Raw genomic sequence first — 17933 nt, forward strand, 5'->3', positions numbered from 1 at the left:
CTAGCCCAGGGGTGGGCAAACGTATTGACTCGCGGGCCGAATTGGGTTCTAAATTTTGACCGGGGGGCCGAACCAGGAGCAGATGGATGTAGTGTTTGTGTGAAGTAATATAAACGACCTGTAAAGGTCATTGCATAAAAGGTTTTGGCCTTTAGTAGGTAGTAAAGCATGGATATTCAAAAAAAGTTTTTTGAAAACAAATGCATTTATTAACAGCATTAAAAAAAAAAAAACATCCCTAAAAAACTGCTATCAGTGATTCTCATAAAATATGACACTGTTATTATGAATAACAGTCTCCATCACTTCAGTGCCTGCAGGTCAGATTAATGAAAGATGTATGTTTATCTTATGAGATCACATCAAACGGCAAACATTCTGACCAAATATATCATCTTGAAGAATCGGTGAAAGCATACATCCAAATAAAGTAATCAAAACGGCAACACGGTGAGGGGTATCTGAAAATCAGAGCAGAGTTTTAACTCACAAACACCTGGTAACAGAAGTGAGGAAACGGAAAACGCTTCCTTAAAGTAAGCCTTAAGAACTTTAAAGGTTAAGATTAGTCACAAACAGGTGGTGCATCAATGTCCTTGAGCATCCTGCATTGTTTGAAAATGAGAATGGTCGCTAGTTTCAATCCCTGCTATTTGTAAAGATCATATTCAAAATGCATTTTTTTACAACAAACTTGAAAGCCTCCCCTTCATTTTCAGTGTTCATTTGATGTTGATGTTCATGTGGCTGAACGTCACGTCGCGTACGTCGAGCCAAATTGGCCACTCTTTTTAAACACTCGGCACTCAGTGTCCACCTTGCTTTTCCTTGGGCGACTCATTTTAATGGAAGGATTCCAGGGGAAGGTTTGTGGGTGGCTTTAGCGTAAAACTGTATCCGAAAACTCGGCGCGCAAATTACAAGAATGCTGTTGTCACAGCCCACGCTCTAAATTCGGCACTGCTACAAATAGAGCGCGAGGGCGCCATTTCCGTACTACTGAGTACGTACACGCACTTGTGAGTGTGCACCGAGCTTTCTGACACGGCTTCCGGTAGTAAATGCGCAGGCGAGTGGTTCCCCATCTACTGGGGAAACGCAGTCATTGCAGGCAAAATGACCGAAAAAAAAAAGTTTAATAATACAATTTATTTAGGGTTGGCGGGCCGGATTAAACGGTCCCGCGGGCCGGATGTGGCCCGGGGGCCGGATGTGGCCCTAGCCTGTTCTTTTTGCCACGTTTGAAGGCCATTATCCAAACTCGCACCGCTCCCTAGCCGCACCCAATTCCGCACCTGACAAATCTAGCACACCATTTCCTTGGACCTGTTGTGGCGGGTGTTAATTGATGTAAACCAATGGCCTTTCCCTCCTGACACGCTCCTTCCGTGAGTGGGCTGGCCTGTCTCTGACAGGCCAGCCCACTCACGGAATAATATAAAACAGAGAAACCGGCGCTTGAGGATTCTCTTCGGGTCAGTCCGGGCAGTCCAGAAGAACAATCCGAATCCGGCGCTTCGGGAATATTCCCGGTTCTTCTGATGGTCAGTCCGGGGCTCCGGGCGTGCTCCACATCTTTGTCTTCTTGCTCAACGACGGACATCGTGAACAAACGCAGCAATGCTTGGAAAGAATTTACTTGGATTATTTGTTGCGGCCGTGCAAATATACAGCGTGACGCCTGGTAAATTGTGCTTACAACTCGTTTTCTTAAGATTGACACTCTTGATTTTGGACTGATGCATTTATTATGTGTTTGTTAAATTGTCTTCACATGTCTGCTGCTTGGCGGCTCGGTGGAGCACTGGGTAGCACGTCCGCCTCACAGTTAAGAGGGTGCGGGTTCGATTCCACCTCCGGTGTGGAGTTTACATGTTGTGCCCGGGTCCGCGTGGGTTTTCTCCGGGCACTCCGGTTTCCACCCACATCCCCAAAACACGCTTGGTAGTGTGGTGCTTCGCTGGTCTCCAAAAAACACTCGGTGGTCGGTGGCTGGTTCCAGGCAAATGAACACCTCAGGGACCCACGGCTGATTGGGAAAAGATTTTATTCAACCGATGTCAGAATGAAGTCTTTCCAAAAAGTTGAGTGGCCCCAAAGTATGGATGTAAAAAGCCCGAGAGAGAGAGAGCGAGCGAGCCCCTTCTTTTGTCAGGCCCGTAGCTTTTATACCTTACAAGAAGCTGATGTCACGGCTTTGGGCAGGGGTGTCCAAGTCCAGTCCTCGAGAGCCGCATTCCTACATGTTTTCCAAGTTTCCCTCGTTAAACACACCTGTGCAGGAGCCTGATCATTGAATCAGGTGTGTTTAACGAGGGAAACTTGGAAAACATGGAGGAATGCGGCCCTCGAGGACTGGACATGGACACCCCTGGCTTTAGGTAACAGCTGCAGTTTGAGTCTCAGTCTGCTTGTTTCCCCTAAAAGGTCATCCCTTCAGCTCTCCTTGGTCACGGACAACTGGCCCTTCTATCTTCTACTAAGTACCTATACATTACTGAAACTAAAGCTTCTCTGTACAGCAAAAATAGTTAGATAGTCTTACTGCTAGTAGTGGATCATCTAATGCACATATGTCAGAGTCAAGGCCCGCGGGCCACATCCGGCCCGCGAGAAGGTTTTTTACGGCCCTTGGGATGATCTTGATTTATTATTAGAACCGGCCCGCAGACCGCAGCAAGCCGGCAACCCGCAGATCTTTTACAAGCACCAATACTACATTTCCCACAATGCAACGGTGACGCACCGAGCAGTACGCTGCTTCATTTCAGTGTTTATTATTAGCACAGCAGTCGTCAGCATAACTGTAAAATTAACTTTCAGATACCCATCAAAAATGGCAAAAAGGAAGGTGGACACTGAGAACCGGGGGTTTCAAACAAGGTGGGAGTCGGAGTATATGTTCACGGAGGTAGCAGGAAAACCTGTGTCTTCTGTGTGGAGAAAGTGTGGCGGTACTGAAAGAGTATAATCTGAGACGACATTATGAAACGAAAGACGCGGATTATTTTTTTCTTTGAAGTAAATTTAGCCCACTTTTGCTAAAATAGAAAGTTTAAAAGTTAAAGTTTAATATTTGTTTTCACTGCATGTTACTTTTGATTAATAGATTTTTGCACTTTATTTTATTGTATTTCAATCCAATTACATTTTAAAAATATTTCAGTTGCGTGGATGATAGAAAATTGCTATTATTTTTTTCTTTGAAGTAAATTTAGCCCACTTTTGCTAAAATATAAAATATAGGTTACTGATGGTGCCTTAAACAATAAAGGTTTCTTTCATTTAATGTTCATGTTATGGGGATTTTTATATAAAGGAAATTTGTCGTTTGTGTCTGTTGAAAATTAAAGATTATTGACAGAGCCATAAGAAAATATTGCTTTATTTATCTGATCATATTGGAATATATTTGTTAAGTTTTCAGTAGGTTCAATTAGGTTCACTAGACTATATGCGTCATTTAAAAAAATTTCAATGAACATTCGATCAGTCCGGCCCTCGGCTTGTAGCTAATTTTTTTATTTGGCCCTCCGTCCATTTGACTTTGACACTCCTGATCTAATGCAACATACAGATGCGCATAAAGTTCAAAATTCACTTCAATAGCCTCCTGAATAGACAATATATGATCAATTACGTTATTGGAATTGTTTTTGGCAAATTAAAGAGAATAGTTAAAAAAAGTTATGCAATTATATTTCTTTCATAAGTGGATTTAAATTGCTGATGAGGGACATCCCGCTGGAATCTTGCATATTTATCAACAACCAGCAGAAAACAAACAATTGTTAATTCACTGACAGGTTTGAGCGAAAGAATGCGCTTGGATAAACATCAACTCCAACATGTCAAGTGCTGGAATGTTCCAACTGCAGACAAAGTCATTGAAAATATGGATTGCACAATGTAAAAACAGAGCAAGATCATGTGTGTCATGTCTTTCAGTCATTCACACGTTCAATTATTTCAAGATGGGCTCTCAAGTTGCAACGCTACCAGAGTACTTGGTGATGGCATATGTTGACGGCGTTCAGATTCTGCAGTTTGACAGCTACCATAGGGAAACGAAAGCAATACATGACTGGGTGAACAAAATCACAGAAGATGATCCGGACTTCTGGAAGAGAGAGACGGAGTTCAATATTGGGAATGAGCAGGTCATGAAAGTCAACATTGAAACCGCTAAAAAGCGCTTCAACCAAACTGGAGGTTTGTTTACGTCAGCTCGTAAAATTCATTTCATGTGCTGGTCCACTTCATGACGAGTAAACAGACGTGTCACTGCCGGCTCCTCTCCGATTACTGTCACTGAATCTTGGGTGTGATCCTTTCAGGTGTTCACATGATTCAGGTGATGAGAGGCTGTGAATGGGACGATGAGACGGGTGAGGTTGATGGTTGGCAGCACGTCCGTTACGACGGAGAAGACTTCCTATCATTTGAGGCGAAGACGATGACATGGATCGCAGCAAATCCACAAGCTTTCGTCACCAAATTGAAATTGGACCAAAAAGACGGGTTGAATGAAGTCAGGAAGAATATTCTCACTGAGGAGTGTCCTTTTGAGTTGAAGAAGCATGTGAGCAACGGGAGGGACTACCTGACGAGAACCGGTACGTTGTCCTCTCTCTCCACACATCCTCTTTCTTACATGTTCTCTCCATCTTTCCTGCCCTCCTCACGCGTTTTCCTCCATCTTTGCTTGTAGAGCTTCCCAAGGTGTTTCTCCTGCAGAAGACGTCTTCCTCTCCGGTCACCTGCCACGCCACGGGTTTCTACCCCAAAACATCATCCCTCTTTTGGAGGAAGAATGGCGAGGAGATCCACAAGGACGTGGAGATGGGGGAGACCCTCCCCAACCATGACGGAACCTTCCAGACCTCGGCCCACCTGAAAGTAGAGGTGACGCCCGCCGCGGAGCGTGAGTACGAATGCGTGTTCCGTCTGGCCGGCGTCTCGGAAGACATCGTCACCAAGCTGGACGCCGGAAGCATCCTGAGCAACGCACGCATCATGGGTGAGCGTTTGTCGTGACTCAGACACGTCCCATTGGCTGTGGGGCTCTCGCGAGCGCTAAGGCTCGGTGTCACGACAACAGTCATTCACGTATCTCTCTTCGTCGCACACGCTTTGCCATGTGAAGAAGAGGAAGACTGGAAGAAGGCGGTGGCCATCGCCGTCCCGTTGGTGGTCCTCAATCTGGTGGCGATGGCCATGGTGGCGGTGGTGATGGTCCTTGTCAAGCGTCTCAAATCCAAACAAGGTGAGCAACACAATTGTTTGCTCCGTCAGGAACATCCAAATGTACATTGTTTGCCTCGTGCCGTTTGTGACCATTCCTATTCTCCTCTTGCTTCTTTTTCGTTTCAGCCGAATACTCTCAAGCTTGTAAAGAGGAAAAGCCAAAAAGAAAAGAAGAAGAAGAAAATGTACAATTAAGTAAGTTAAACGTTTTCTGCTTCCCTTGAGCCACAATAACAAGGCAGCCATGTCATGTCAAGGTTCGATTGAAAGCTAAAGTGTCAATGAGGAGTCCCGTCAGAAAATGTCAGCTCACACCATTGTTGCCGTCAAAGGGTGCCCTGAGATATGAGCCAAATTTGTTCAGCAACCACGCTTGCAAATGCTTTTTTTTTCCATTGAAAGGAATGGACATGACATTCTTCATCAAAATTGTTGTCATGTGTAATTTAACGTCCCGTCGTGTTTGCACTCTAGCTGTTTCCACCCATTGTGAGTCTGTTTCTGAATGAGAGGCAGTAGCCGTCACATGGTAAGTTAGCTCATGCTTATTACACGTGGTCTTCGGCTTCTGGAGGTGGGTTAGGAAACATTTGGAAAGACTATTTTGCTCCTCTTTCTTCAGGTGTTGGAATTCTTTCAGAGGACTTTCTCATCGCACCGCATTTGGAAATACAGATGTTTTTTTTCTTCAAGTCAACAATCATTATGTTTCTGTCAAGTTTCTAGATGGTTTTAACATCTGTAGATATTCTCATGAAGGTTCGTGAGTAGGTCCTGCAGGATCTGGTGAGGTGTTTTGATCGAACCGTGCTGCTGATCACGCACAACATGAAGACTGTCGAGGCCTATCAGATTACGGTGATAGGCGCGGGCGGCGTTCGGTAGCGAGGAACCCACCGCTAGCTGATGGAAAAGAATGGGATGTACTCTAAACTGAGGGAGAAGTTCACCACCGTTGGAGGCTAACGCCTTCAGAAGCACTGACATGCATTTAGAACCTGGATTTATTCATGAAGTCTTTTTCCTAAAAGAAAGATTTCACGTATACTCAATGTATCACAGACTCAAAATAAAATGTTATTAATTTCCAGTTTGTAGTTTTGAATATTTGACCAACAGTTGTCGTATAGCGCCGTGCATCAAGCGAGGAATTCACCAGATACCAGTTAGGCAAGAAGGAGGAAATTGCGTGCAGCGAGCTTGCCACTGTTGGAATGCAAAATGGCCAACCCAAGTGAAAAGTCCACTTTGGTTTTGTGCAACTAAACAAATCAAGTCAGTGGTTACCACAGGTTGGAAGTTGCATCATGAAAGTTGATATCTGGATGAATTTGAGCAAGACTCTTTAAATCAAGCAATTTATTATTATGAAATACATTTTAAAAAATCTAAGAAAAATAGATCATATATCAGATAAATCATAAAATAGTGATGATTTCAATAATTTGAGAATGTGTTGTATATTATTTTCACTTTACAGATTGAGTAAATTCACACATGCCCTGTCTCAAATTTTAATCATATATCAGGTAAATTATAAAATAGTGATGATATCAATAGTTTTAAAATGTGTTAGATATTATTTTTATTTTACAGATTATGTAAATTCACAATGTCTCAATTTTAAAGATTGTTTGAAGGAAATAAAAACGTTAGAATTGTTACAATGTAAAATGTACAAACATGCCTTTTGTTGTTGGTGGTGGTGGTGCTGACACGCTTGCAATAAAACGCTTGCTGTCACGCCCCCCACGCCAGATTCGGGTCAAAAGTGTGCAACTTGAAAATAAAAATTTGAATGGTAAATCCGATCATTCATACTTCATCTTTCAAGGTGCAAGACACTACTTGAATCATGTTGTGATTATTAATTGTTCAGCAATCAAAAATGCAGATAAACCAGTGCGACAAGAAGCTCATTGGTTGCAGCCTGAAAAGCAGGCAACTAAACATCAGGTGTTCACCCAAACTGACTCACTCACTAGATACTTTCAGTATCAATTGAGTAAAATATGAAAGACTAATTTGAAACTAAGCGTTTGGCCAATGGTGGTAAAAGATAGTCAACAGCTGTTATGGGAATGGCGTAGATTGTTAATTTTTGTGAAGCCTTTCGAACATCATACAGAATAGGCGATAAGTGATTTCAAATAAAGTCGTTCAGTCTTAATTTCAGGGGTATTTTTATTGCGTCACGGCTCATAAGCCGGAGAACCGGGAGAACGAAGTGGGCATCAGTGCTATAGTAATGGGCAGGTCTCCAAAGGCAACACTAAAAGCGCTTCAAACAAACGGAATAGTTCACCCGGCGCTCAGCTTTTCCACAGCCAATATGGCGGCGGAGCTAATTACCGGTAGAACCAGTTTCACAATACAGTAGATTCCTGAGAATCAGTGGAAAGTCACCAACGCGCGTATGCAGTTTTCTGTCATTATGCGTCCGGCAGTTGGAATAGTCACAAGTTTGAGCAAATACTTCGTTTGACTAAAACGACACAAACAACTTGATGCATGGAAAGAATTTACTTGGATTATTTGTTGCGGCCGTGCAAATACACAGCGTGACGCTTGGTAAGTTGTACTTTGCTTACAACTCGTTTTGTTATCCTAAAGATTGACGCTCTTGATTTTGAACTGACGCATTTATTATTTTTTTGTTTATTAAATATTCCTCACATGTCTGCTACGTCAACATTTTATGAGCGGAAAATTCTTTCACCTGAACACTTGTTTTCTCATAGTAATCCGGGAACACAATGCTATTTTAATAACTGTCGGAACATTTAGTTCAGGGGTGTCAAACTCATTTTTTTGGCGGGCCGCGTTGTACTCATAGCTTCTTTCGGAGGGCCATTATGACTGTCAACCCAAATAAATGTACGAGCACCTCATATTATGTACAGTAAAAGCTACAAAACAAACTGATAAAAAAAAACTCGTTTTCGAATCAGACGAGTAAAGACTGGTCAAATATATAAAAAAAATATATTAAAAGTGAAGACAATTTTCAATTCTAGTACTGACACACAAATTTGATGCTCAATTTGTCTTTGCGGGCCACATAAAATGATGCGGCGGGCCGTATCTGGACCCCGGGCCTTGAGTTTGACACCTGTGATTTAGTTAATATAAACGATACAAACCAAAGTGATGTACACCTGCATAAATATCCAATCGATAAAACCCCCTTCTGCGTAGCGTGCGGCACTGTTGCGCTATTTTCGGGAATGTCTGCTGTACGCGCACTTGCTCTTTTTTCTTTTTTTTTCTTTTTGTGCTCCTCTTATTTATTTATTTATTTATTGTTGTGTTATTTATTCATTATTTATTCAGCACGCTTTTGTTATACTTGTTTACTGTTTGTCTGTTGTGAGCCATGTCTTGTCACCGTGGGATAGGGGGGAACAAAATTTCGGTTTCTTTGTGTGTCTTTGGCATGTGGAGAAATTGACAATAAAGCTGACTTTGACTTTGAAAAAAAAAAAATAAGGAAACCCTTTGGGGTCAAAAGTTTTGTACTCAAAAAAACAAAACTCGTACTTGGAAAAAAAAAACTTGAATCTGAAAAGCTTAAAACTTTAGCAATAAAACAATGCATTCAATATCAAATTACTTCTTTGAAAGTTTTTTCGAGTTGAAACTAGTTTCCCCTCGCCCTGGTCATTTTTTTTTTTTAATCAACTATTGTCAGGTTTCTCCTCAATTTATTTTTCAAGTTTCACGTTTTTTCGAGTTGAAAATAGTTTTGCTTCGCCTTGGTCATTTTTAAAAATAAAATATTCATTTTCAGGTATCACAATTATTTTTCAACATTTGAGATCTTATTTTTTCCAGTTTTATGTTTTATATTTTCAGATGCAACTTTTATTCCAGGTTCAACTCTTGTTTTTTCAGATTCGCCTCATTTTTTTCCAGCTTCAAATATTTTCAAGTTGCATACTTTTTCTTTGGGAGGCGGTTCCAAGCCTTCCAGTTCGGCCCTTTCGTGATTCCACGCCCCTAGCACCACTAGTACCACGGCCCCACGTCAGATTCGAGTCCAAAGTATGCAACTCGCAAAGAAGATTTGAACCTTTCAGACCAAAAAAATATTGCGTCGCCTCCCGAATATTGCATAGGCAATATATGATCAATAATGTTATTGGATTTTTTTTTTAATTAAAGAGAATGGCAAAAGTTATGTAATTAGATTTTTTTCATAAGTGAATTTGAATGGCCGATGAGAGGCATCAAACTCCAACATGTCAAGTGCTGCAATGTTTCAACTGCAGACAGAATCATTGAAAATATGAATTGCCCAATGTAAAAACAGAGCAAGATCATGCGTCACTTTTGTCTTTGTCTTTCAGTCATTCACACGCTCAATTATTTCATAACGGCTTCTCGAAATGGGACGCGACCAGAGTACATGGAGGTGGTGTATGTTGACGACGTTCAGATTCTGCAGTTTGACAGCACCCACAGGAAAATGAAAGTGAAACATGACTGGGTGAACAAAATCACAGAAGACGATCCATACTTCTGGAAGAGAGAGACGGAGATCAGTTATGGGACTGAGCAGGACATGAAAAACAAGATTGAAATCGCTAAAAAGCACTTCAACCAAACTGGAGGTTTGTTTCCATCCGCTCGTAATATTCATTTCATGTGCTGGTACACTTCACGACTAATAAACAGACGTGTCACTGCTGGCTCCTCTCTGATTATCGTCACTGAATCTTGTGTGCGATCCTTTCAGGTGTTCACACGATCCAGCTAATGTACGTCTGTGAATGGGATGATGAGACGGGTGAAGTTGATGCTTGGGAGCAATACTGTTACGACGGAGAATACTTCCTATCGTTTGAGGGGAAGACGATGAAGTGGATCGCAGCAAATCTACAAGCTTTCAGTACCAAAATCAAGTGGGACCAAATAGATGGGCTTAATAAAACCAAGAAGAATGTTCCGACTGAGGAGTGTCCTTCTTATTTGAAGACGCATGTGAGAAATGGGAGGGAGTACCTGACGAGAACCGGTACGTTGTCCTCTCTCTCCACACATCCTCTTTCTTACACGTTCTCTCCATCTTTCCTGCCCTCCTCACGCGTTTTCCTCCATCTTTGCTTGTAGAGCTTCCCAAGGTGTTTCTCCTGCAGAAGACGTCTTCCTCTCCGGTCACCTGCCACGCCACGGGTTTCTACCCCAGGACATCATCCCTCTTTTGGAGGAAGAACGGCAAGGAGATCCACAAGGACGTGGAGATGGGGGCGACCCTCCCCAACCACGACGGAACCTTCCAGGCCTCGGTCCACCTGAAAGTGGAGGTGACGCCTGCCGCGGAGCAGGAGTACGAATGCGTGTTCAAGTTGGACAGCATCCTGGAAGACATCGTCACCAAGCTGGACGCCCGAAGCATCCTGAGCAACGCGCGCATCCGGGGTGAGCGTTTGTCGTGACTCAGACACGTCCCATTGGCTGTGGGGCTCTCGCGAGCGCTAAGGCTCGGTGTCACGACAACAGTCATTCACGTGTCTCTCTTCGTCGCACACGCTTTGCCATGTGAAGAAGAGGAAGACAGGAAGAGGGCGGTGGCCATCGGTGTCCCGTTGGTGATCCTCACTCTGGTGGCGATGGCGGTGGTGATGGTCCTTGCCAAGCGTCTCAAATCCAAACCAGGTGAGCAACACAAATGTTTGCTCCGTCAGGAACATCCAAAGAGAACATTGTTTGCCTTGCGCTGTTTGTGACCATTCCTAATCTCCTCTTGCTTCTCTTTCGTTTCAGCCGAATACCCTCAAGCTTGTAAAGAGGGAAAGCCAAAAAGAAAAGAAGAAGAAGAAGAAGACGAAGAAGGACAATTAAGTAAGTAAAATGTTTTCTGCTTCCTTTGAGCCACAATAACAAGGCAGCCATGTCATGTCAAGGTTTGATTGAAAGCTAAAGTGTCAATGAGGAGTCCCATCAGAAAATGTCAGCTCACACGATTGTTTCCGTCAAAGGACGTGAGATATGAGCCAAATTTGTTCAGCAACCAAGCTTGAAAATGCTTTTTTTTCCCATTGAAAGTAATGGACATGACATTCTTCATCAAAATAGTTGTCATGTGTAATTTAACCCCTCGTTGTGTTTGTGCTGTTTTAGCTGTTTCCACCTATTGTGGGTCTGTTTCTGCATGAGAGGCAGCAGCCGTCACATGGTAAGTTAGCTCATGCTGATTACACGTGGTCTTCGGAGTCTGGAGGTGGGTTAGGAAACACTTGGATTCTTGTTCACTATTTTGCTCCTCTTTCTTCAGGTGTTTGAATTCTTTCAGAGGACTTTCTCATCGCACCGCACTGCATCGATAGACATTCTCATGAAGGTTCTTGAGGAGGTCCTGCAGGATCTGGTGAGGCGTTTTGACCGAACTGTGCTGCTGATCACCCACAACCGGAAGACTATCGAGGCCGATCAGATTGCGGCGATAGGCGCGGGCGGCGTTCGGGACGAGGAACCCACCGCTAGCTGATGGAAAAGGATGGGATGTACTCTAAACTGAGGGAGAAGTTCACCATCGTTGGAGGCTAACGCCTTCAGAAGCACTGACATGCATTTACAACCTGAAGGAGGAAATTGCGTGCAGCGAGCTTGCCACTAGAATGCAAAATGTTAGAATGCAAAATGGCCAACCCAAGTGAAAAGTCCACTTTGGTTTTGTGCAACTAAACAAATCAAGTCAGTGGTTACCACAGGTTGGAAGTTGCATCATGAAAGTTGATATCTGGATGAATTTGAGCCCTTGAAAACCTTAAGACTCTTTAAATCAAGCAATCTATTACAATGAAATACATTTTAAAAAATCTAAGAAAAATAGATAATATATCAGGTAAATCATAAAATAGTGATGATTTCAATAGTTTGAGAATGTGTTGTATATTATTTTCACTTTACAGATTGAGTAAATTCACACATACCCTGACTCGATTTTAAAGATTGTTTGAAGGAAATAAAATTTTTAGAATTGTTACAATGTAAAATGTACATCCCTGCATTTTATTCTTGTTGTTGTTGACACGCTTGCAATAAAACGCTTGCTGTCACGGCCCCACGCCAGATTCGGGTTAAAAGTGTGCAACTTGAAAAAAAGCTTTGAATGGTAAATCCGATCATTTACTCCTTATCTTCATCTTTCAAGGTGCAACACACCTTGTTGTGATTATTGTTCAACAATCAAAAATGCAGATAAATCAGTGTGACCTCCTTGGTTACAGCCTCAAAAGCAGAGTGTGCACCCACACAGATTTTCTTCACCCAGACACTTTCAATATCACTTTAGTAAAATATGAAAGACTATATTGAAATTCAGCATCTGGTGGCGAAAAAGCCAATAGCTGTTTTGGCAATAGCGTACATTGATAGTTTCTGGTGAAGCCCTCCGAACATCAAGTGATTTCAAATAAAGTCGTTCAGTCTTAATTTCAGGAGTATTTTTATTGCGTCACGGCTGATAAGCCGGAGCACCGGGAGAATGAAGTGGGCATCAGTGCTATAGTAATGGGCAGGTCTCCAAAGACAACACTAAAAGCGCTTCAAACAAACTGAAGAGTTCACCCGGCGCTCGGCTTTTCCACATCCAATATGGCGGAAACGGGTGTCACGTGATTTCAGGTTTACGATCACGACCGCTCCGTTCCAATGTTTCTTTATCGTTGCCAGGTGAAAGTCCAGTCGACTATCGGGTTTTGGACTTCGTCCCACTTCCTTCCCAGAAACATTTTTGAAGTTTGATTTACTTTACTGTCCCGTGGTCAGGCTGGAAGTCCATTTCGACAGTTGGGAACATCTCCATATATGCTTGACTAAAATGTCACAAACATGAATTTACTTGGATTATTTGTTGCGGCCGAGCAAATACACGGCGTGGCGCTTGGTAAGTTGTACTTTGCTTACAATTCGTTTTGTTATCCTAAGGATTGACGCTCTTGATTTTGAACTGACGCATTTAATATTTTTGTGTTTATTAAATATTCCTCACGTCTGCTGCGTCAACATTTTATCAGCGGGAAGTTCTTTCACCGAGATCACTCGTTTTCTCATATTTAAGCGGGAACACAATGTTATTATAATAACTGTTGGAATATTTAGTTAATAAAAACGACACAAATGAAAGTGATGTTCACCTGCATAAATATCCAATCGATTAAATATGGAAAAGCTTTTGGGGTCAAAAGTTTTGTACTTGAAAAAACAAAATTCGTAGTTGAAAACAAAACAAAACTTCAATCTGAAACTAAACCCGGTGAGCTTAAAACTTGAACAATAAAACAAGATTCAAGATAAAAGGACTTGTTTGAAAGTTTTTTTCGAGTTGAAAATAGTTTTGCTTCGCCCTGGTCAATTTTTTGAATAAACTACTTTCAGGTTTCACCTCAGTTTATTTTTCAACATTTGATGTCTTATTTTTTTCAGTTTTATGTTTTACATTTTCAGATTCCCCTTTTTTTCAGGTTCAACTTTTGTTTTTTCAGACTTGCCTCTTTTTTTTTTCAAGTTCAAATACTTGCATACTTTTTCTTTGGGAGGCGGTTCCAAGCCTTCCAGTTCAGCCCTTTCGTGATTCCCCGCCTCTAGGACCACTAGTGCCACGCCCCCACGTCAGATTCGGGTCCAAAGTATGCAACTCGCAAAGAAGATTTCAACCTTGCCTCCTGAATATTATATAGGCTCAATCACGTTATTGGAATAGTTTTTTTGTTTTGTTTTGTTTTTTTGCTGATTAAAAAGAATGGCAATTTTTTTTTTTTTTTCATAAGTGGATTTAAATGGCCGATGAGGGGCATTGAATTCCAACATGTCAAGTGCTGCAATGTTCCAACTGCAGACAGAATAATAGAAAATATGAATGGCACAAGATTGCCCAAGGTAAAAACAGAGCAAGATCATGTGTGTCACTTTTGTTTTTGTCTTTCAGTCATTCACACGCTCAATTATTTTACGACGATGTCTCAAGTTGCAAAACTACCAGAGTTCATGGAGGTGGCATATGTTGACGGCGTTCACATTCTGCAGTTTGACAGCAACCACAGGGAAACGAAAGCAAAACATGACTGGGTGAACAACATTACAGAAGATAATCCGCACTTCTGGGAGATAGAGACGGCGATCAATATTCAGAATGAGCAGCTCATGAAAGGCAACATTAAAACTGCTAAAAAGCGCTTCAACCAAACTGGAGGTTTGTTTGCCTCCAAGCATCCGTTCATAAAATTCATTTCATGTGCTGATACCCTTTTTTTTTTTCATGACTAATAAACAGACATGTCACTGCTGGCTCCTCTCCGATTATCGTCACTGAATCTTGTGTGCGATCCTTTCAGGTGTTCACATGATTCAGGTGATGAAAGGCTGTGAATGGGACGATGAAACGGGTGAGGTTGATGGTTGGGAGCGCTACCGTTACGATGGAGAAGACTTCCTATCATTTGAGGCAAAGACGATGACATGGATCGCAGCACATCCGCAAGCTTTCATCACCAAACTCAAGTGGGACCAAATTGACAGGCTTAATGAAGTCAAGAAGATTACCCACACTACAATGTGTCCTGTGCTGTTGAAGACACATTTGAGGAACGGGAGGGACTTCCTGACGAGAACCGGTACATTGTCCTCTCTCTCTCTCTCTCTCTCTCTCTCTCTCTCTCTCTCTCTCTCTCTCTCTCTCTCTCTCTCGCTCTCTCTCCACACATGCTCTTTCTTACACATTGTCTCCATCTTTCCTGCCCTCCTCAAGCATTTTCCTCCATCTTTGTGTGCAGAACTTCCCAAGGTGTCTCTCCTGCAGAAGAAGCCTTCCTCTCCGGTCACCTGCCACGCCACGGGTTTCTACCCCAGGACATCGACCCTCTTTTGGAGGAAGAACGGCAAGGAGATCCACGAGGACGTGGAGATGGGAGCGACCCTCCCCAACCATGACGGAACCTTCCAGACCTCGGCCCACCTGAAAGTAGAGGTGACGCCCGCTGCGGAGCGGGAGTACGAATGCGTGTTCCGGCTGGCCGGCGTCTCGGAAGACATTGTCATCAAGCTGGACGCTGGAAGCATCCTGAGCAACGCGCGCATCCGAGGTGAGCGTTTGTCGTGACTCAGACACGTCCCATTGGCTGTGGGGCTCTCGCGAGCGCTAAGGCTCGGTGTCACGACAACAGTCATTCACGTGTCTCTCTTCGTCGCACACGCTTTGCCATGTGAAGAAGAGGAAGACTGGAAGAAGGCGGTGGCCATCGCCGTCCCGTTGGTGGTCCTCAATCTGGTGGCGATGGCCATGGTGGCGGTGGTGATGGTCCTTGTCAAGCGTCTCAAATCCAAACAAGGTGAGCAACACAATTGTTTGCTCCGTCAGGAACATCCAAATGTACATTGTTTGCCTCGTGCCGTTTGTGACCATTCCTAATCTCCTCTTGCTTCTCTTTAGTTTCAGCCGAATACTCTCAAGCTTGTAAAGAGGAAAAGCCAAAAAGAAAAGAAGAAGAAGAAGAAGAAAAAGAAGAAGAAGAAGAAAATGTACAATTAAGTAAGTAAAATGTTTTCTGCTTTATTTGAGCCACAATAACAAGGCAGCCATGTCATGTCAAAGTTTGATTGAAAGCTAAAGTGTCAATGAGGAGTCCCGTCAGAAAATGTCAGCTCACACCATTGTTGCCGTCAAAGGGTGCCCTGAGATATGAGCCAAATTTGTTCAGCAACGCTTGCAAATGCTTTTTTTTTCCATTGAAAGGAATGGACATGACATTCTTCATCAAAATTGTTGTCATGTGTAATTTAACGTCCCGTCGTGTTTGCACTCTAGCTGTTTCCACCCACTGTGAGTCTGTTTCTGAATGAGAGGCAGTAGCCGTCACATGGTGAGTTAGCTCATGCTGATTCCACGTGGTCTTCGGATTCTGGTGGTGGGTTCGAAAACATTTGGATTCTTGTTCACTATTTTGCTCCTCTTTCTTCAGGCGTTGGAATTCTTTCCGAGGATTTTCTCATTGCACCATATTTGGAAATCCAGATGTTTTTCTTCTTCAAGTCAACAATCATGTTTCTGTCAAGTTTCAGCTGATCACCTACAACCTGAAGACTATGGCCGGCCCAAGTGGAAAGTCTCTTGTTTGTTCACTTTGTTTTTGTGCAACTAAACAAATCAAGTCAGTGGTTACCACTGGTTGGAAGTCTCATCATGAAAGTTGATATCTGGACGATTTTGAGCCTTTAAAAACCTTAAGACTCTTTAATCAAACAATTTATTATTATGAAATACATTTTAAATAAATAAGAAGAATAGATTATATATCAGGTAAATAATAAAATAGTGATGATATCAATAGTTTCAAAATGTGTTAAATATTTCCATTTTACAGATTGAGTAAAATCACACATACCCTGTCTCAATTTTAAAGATTGTTTGAAGGAAATAAAAATGTTAGAATTGCTACAATGTAAAATGTACATCCATGCCTTTTGTTGTTGGTGGTGGTGGTGCTGACACGCTTGCAATAAAACGCTTGCTGTCACGACCCCAACGCCAGATTCGGGTTAAAAGTGTGCAACTTGAAAAAAAAATTTCAATGGTAAATCCAATGATTACTTATCTTCGTTTTTCAAGGTGCAAGACACTACTTGATTCATGTTGTAATTATTGTTCAACAATCAAAAATGCAGATAAACCAGTGCGACAAGAAGCTCATTGGTTGCAGCCTGAACAGCAGACAAGTAAACATCAGGTGTTCACCCAAACAGACACACTCCTTTCAGTATCCATTTAGTAAAATATAAAAGACAAATTTATAACTAAGCGTCTGGCCAGTGGTGGTAAAAAAGTCAATAGCTGTTTTGAGAATGGCGTACATTGTTAGTTTTTGTGAAGCCTTCCGAACATCATACAGAATAGGCGATAAGTGATTTCAAATAAAGTCGTTCAGTCTTAATTTCAGGGGTATTTTTATTGCGTCACAGCTGATAAACCGGACCACCAGGAAAACAAGAGGGGCATTAGTGCAAGTAATGAGCAGGTCATGAAGGCAACACTAAAGCGCTTCAAACAAACTGAATAGTTCACCCAGCACTCGACTTTTCCACATCCATTAAGGCGGCGAAGCAGTAGAACCAGTTTCACCACACAGTAGATTCCTGAGATACTAAGTGGAAAGTCACCAACGCGTGGATGCAGTTTTCTGTCATGATGCGTCCCCCAGTTGGAATAGTGAAGTGAATTTTGAACTTTATGCTTATCTGTATGTTGCATTAGATGATCCACTAGTAGCAGTAAGACTATCAAACTATTTTTGCTGTACAGAGAAGCTTTAGTTTCAGTAATGTATAGGTACTTAGTAGAAGATAGAAGGGCCAGTTGTCCGTGACCAGGGAGAGCTGAAGGGATGACCTTTTAGGGGAAACAAGCAGACTGAGACTCAAACTGCAGCTGTTATCCAAAGCCGTGACATCAGCTGCTTGTCAGGTATAAAAGCTACGGGCCTGACAAAAGAAGGAGCGGGGGCTCGCTATAGCTCGGGCTTGCTCGCTCTCGCTCGCTCTCTCTCTCGGGCTTTTTACATCCATGCCTTGGGGCCACTCAACTTTTTGGAAAGACTACACTCTGACATCGGTTGAATAAACTCTTTTCCCAATCAGCCCTGTGTCCCCGAAGTGTTCATTTGTCTGGAACCAGCCACCGACCACCGAGT

The 17933-nt window shown here is 42.5% G+C and overlaps 3 protein-coding genes across 9 annotated transcripts; all 3 read left to right on the forward strand.

The window, feature by feature from the left end:
• Window positions 1-1450: 1450 nt before the first annotated feature.
• On the forward strand, window positions 1451-6337 carry LOC148380233 (major histocompatibility complex class I-related protein 1-like). The gene is made up of 8 exons (XM_088364456.1): window positions 1451-1684; window positions 3949-4212; window positions 4338-4616; window positions 4712-5020; window positions 5147-5266; window positions 5374-5442; window positions 5722-5776; window positions 5870-6337. Exons 1-7 carry the CDS (start codon window positions 1621-1623, stop codon window positions 5754-5756), a joined length of 1140 nt encoding a protein of 379 aa, XP_088220582.1. The 5' UTR covers window positions 1451-1620; the 3' UTR covers window positions 5757-5776; window positions 5870-6337.
• A 1240-nt stretch (window positions 6338-7577) lies between these two features.
• LOC148380234 (H-2 class I histocompatibility antigen, Q7 alpha chain-like) lies at window positions 7578-12245 on the forward strand. The gene is made up of 8 exons (XM_088364458.1): window positions 7578-7818; window positions 9597-9860; window positions 9986-10264; window positions 10360-10668; window positions 10795-10905; window positions 11014-11091; window positions 11371-11425; window positions 11525-12245. The coding sequence occupies exons 1-7, from the start codon at window positions 7755-7757 to the stop codon at window positions 11403-11405; spliced, it is 1140 nt and encodes a 379-aa protein (XP_088220584.1). The 5' UTR covers window positions 7578-7754; the 3' UTR covers window positions 11406-11425; window positions 11525-12245.
• A 623-nt stretch (window positions 12246-12868) lies between these two features.
• LOC148380235 (H-2 class I histocompatibility antigen, K-Q alpha chain-like) lies at window positions 12869-16694 on the forward strand. Of its 7 annotated transcripts, none has more exons than XM_088364453.1 (8): window positions 12885-13138; window positions 14180-14443; window positions 14586-14864; window positions 15024-15332; window positions 15459-15578; window positions 15680-15778; window positions 16055-16109; window positions 16209-16694. In XM_088364453.1, exons 1-7 carry the CDS (start codon window positions 13084-13086, stop codon window positions 16087-16089), a joined length of 1161 nt encoding a protein of 386 aa, XP_088220579.1. In that variant the 5' UTR covers window positions 12885-13083; the 3' UTR covers window positions 16090-16109; window positions 16209-16694. The 7 variants fall into 7 exon arrangements, with proteins under 7 accessions (XP_088220576.1, XP_088220575.1, XP_088220580.1 ...); XM_088364455.1 differs by having other exon boundaries at window positions 13081-13138; window positions 15686-15778; XM_088364450.1 differs by having other exon boundaries at window positions 12869-13138; window positions 14586-15332; window positions 15686-15778.
• Window positions 16695-17933: the final 1239 nt, after the last annotated feature.

Source organism: Syngnathus floridae, chromosome 21, assembly GCF_059516105.1.
Source record: "Syngnathus floridae isolate MCC-2025c chromosome 21, RoL_Sflo_1.0, whole genome shotgun sequence".
Lineage (NCBI taxonomy): Eukaryota > Metazoa > Chordata > Actinopteri > Syngnathiformes > Syngnathidae > Syngnathus > Syngnathus floridae.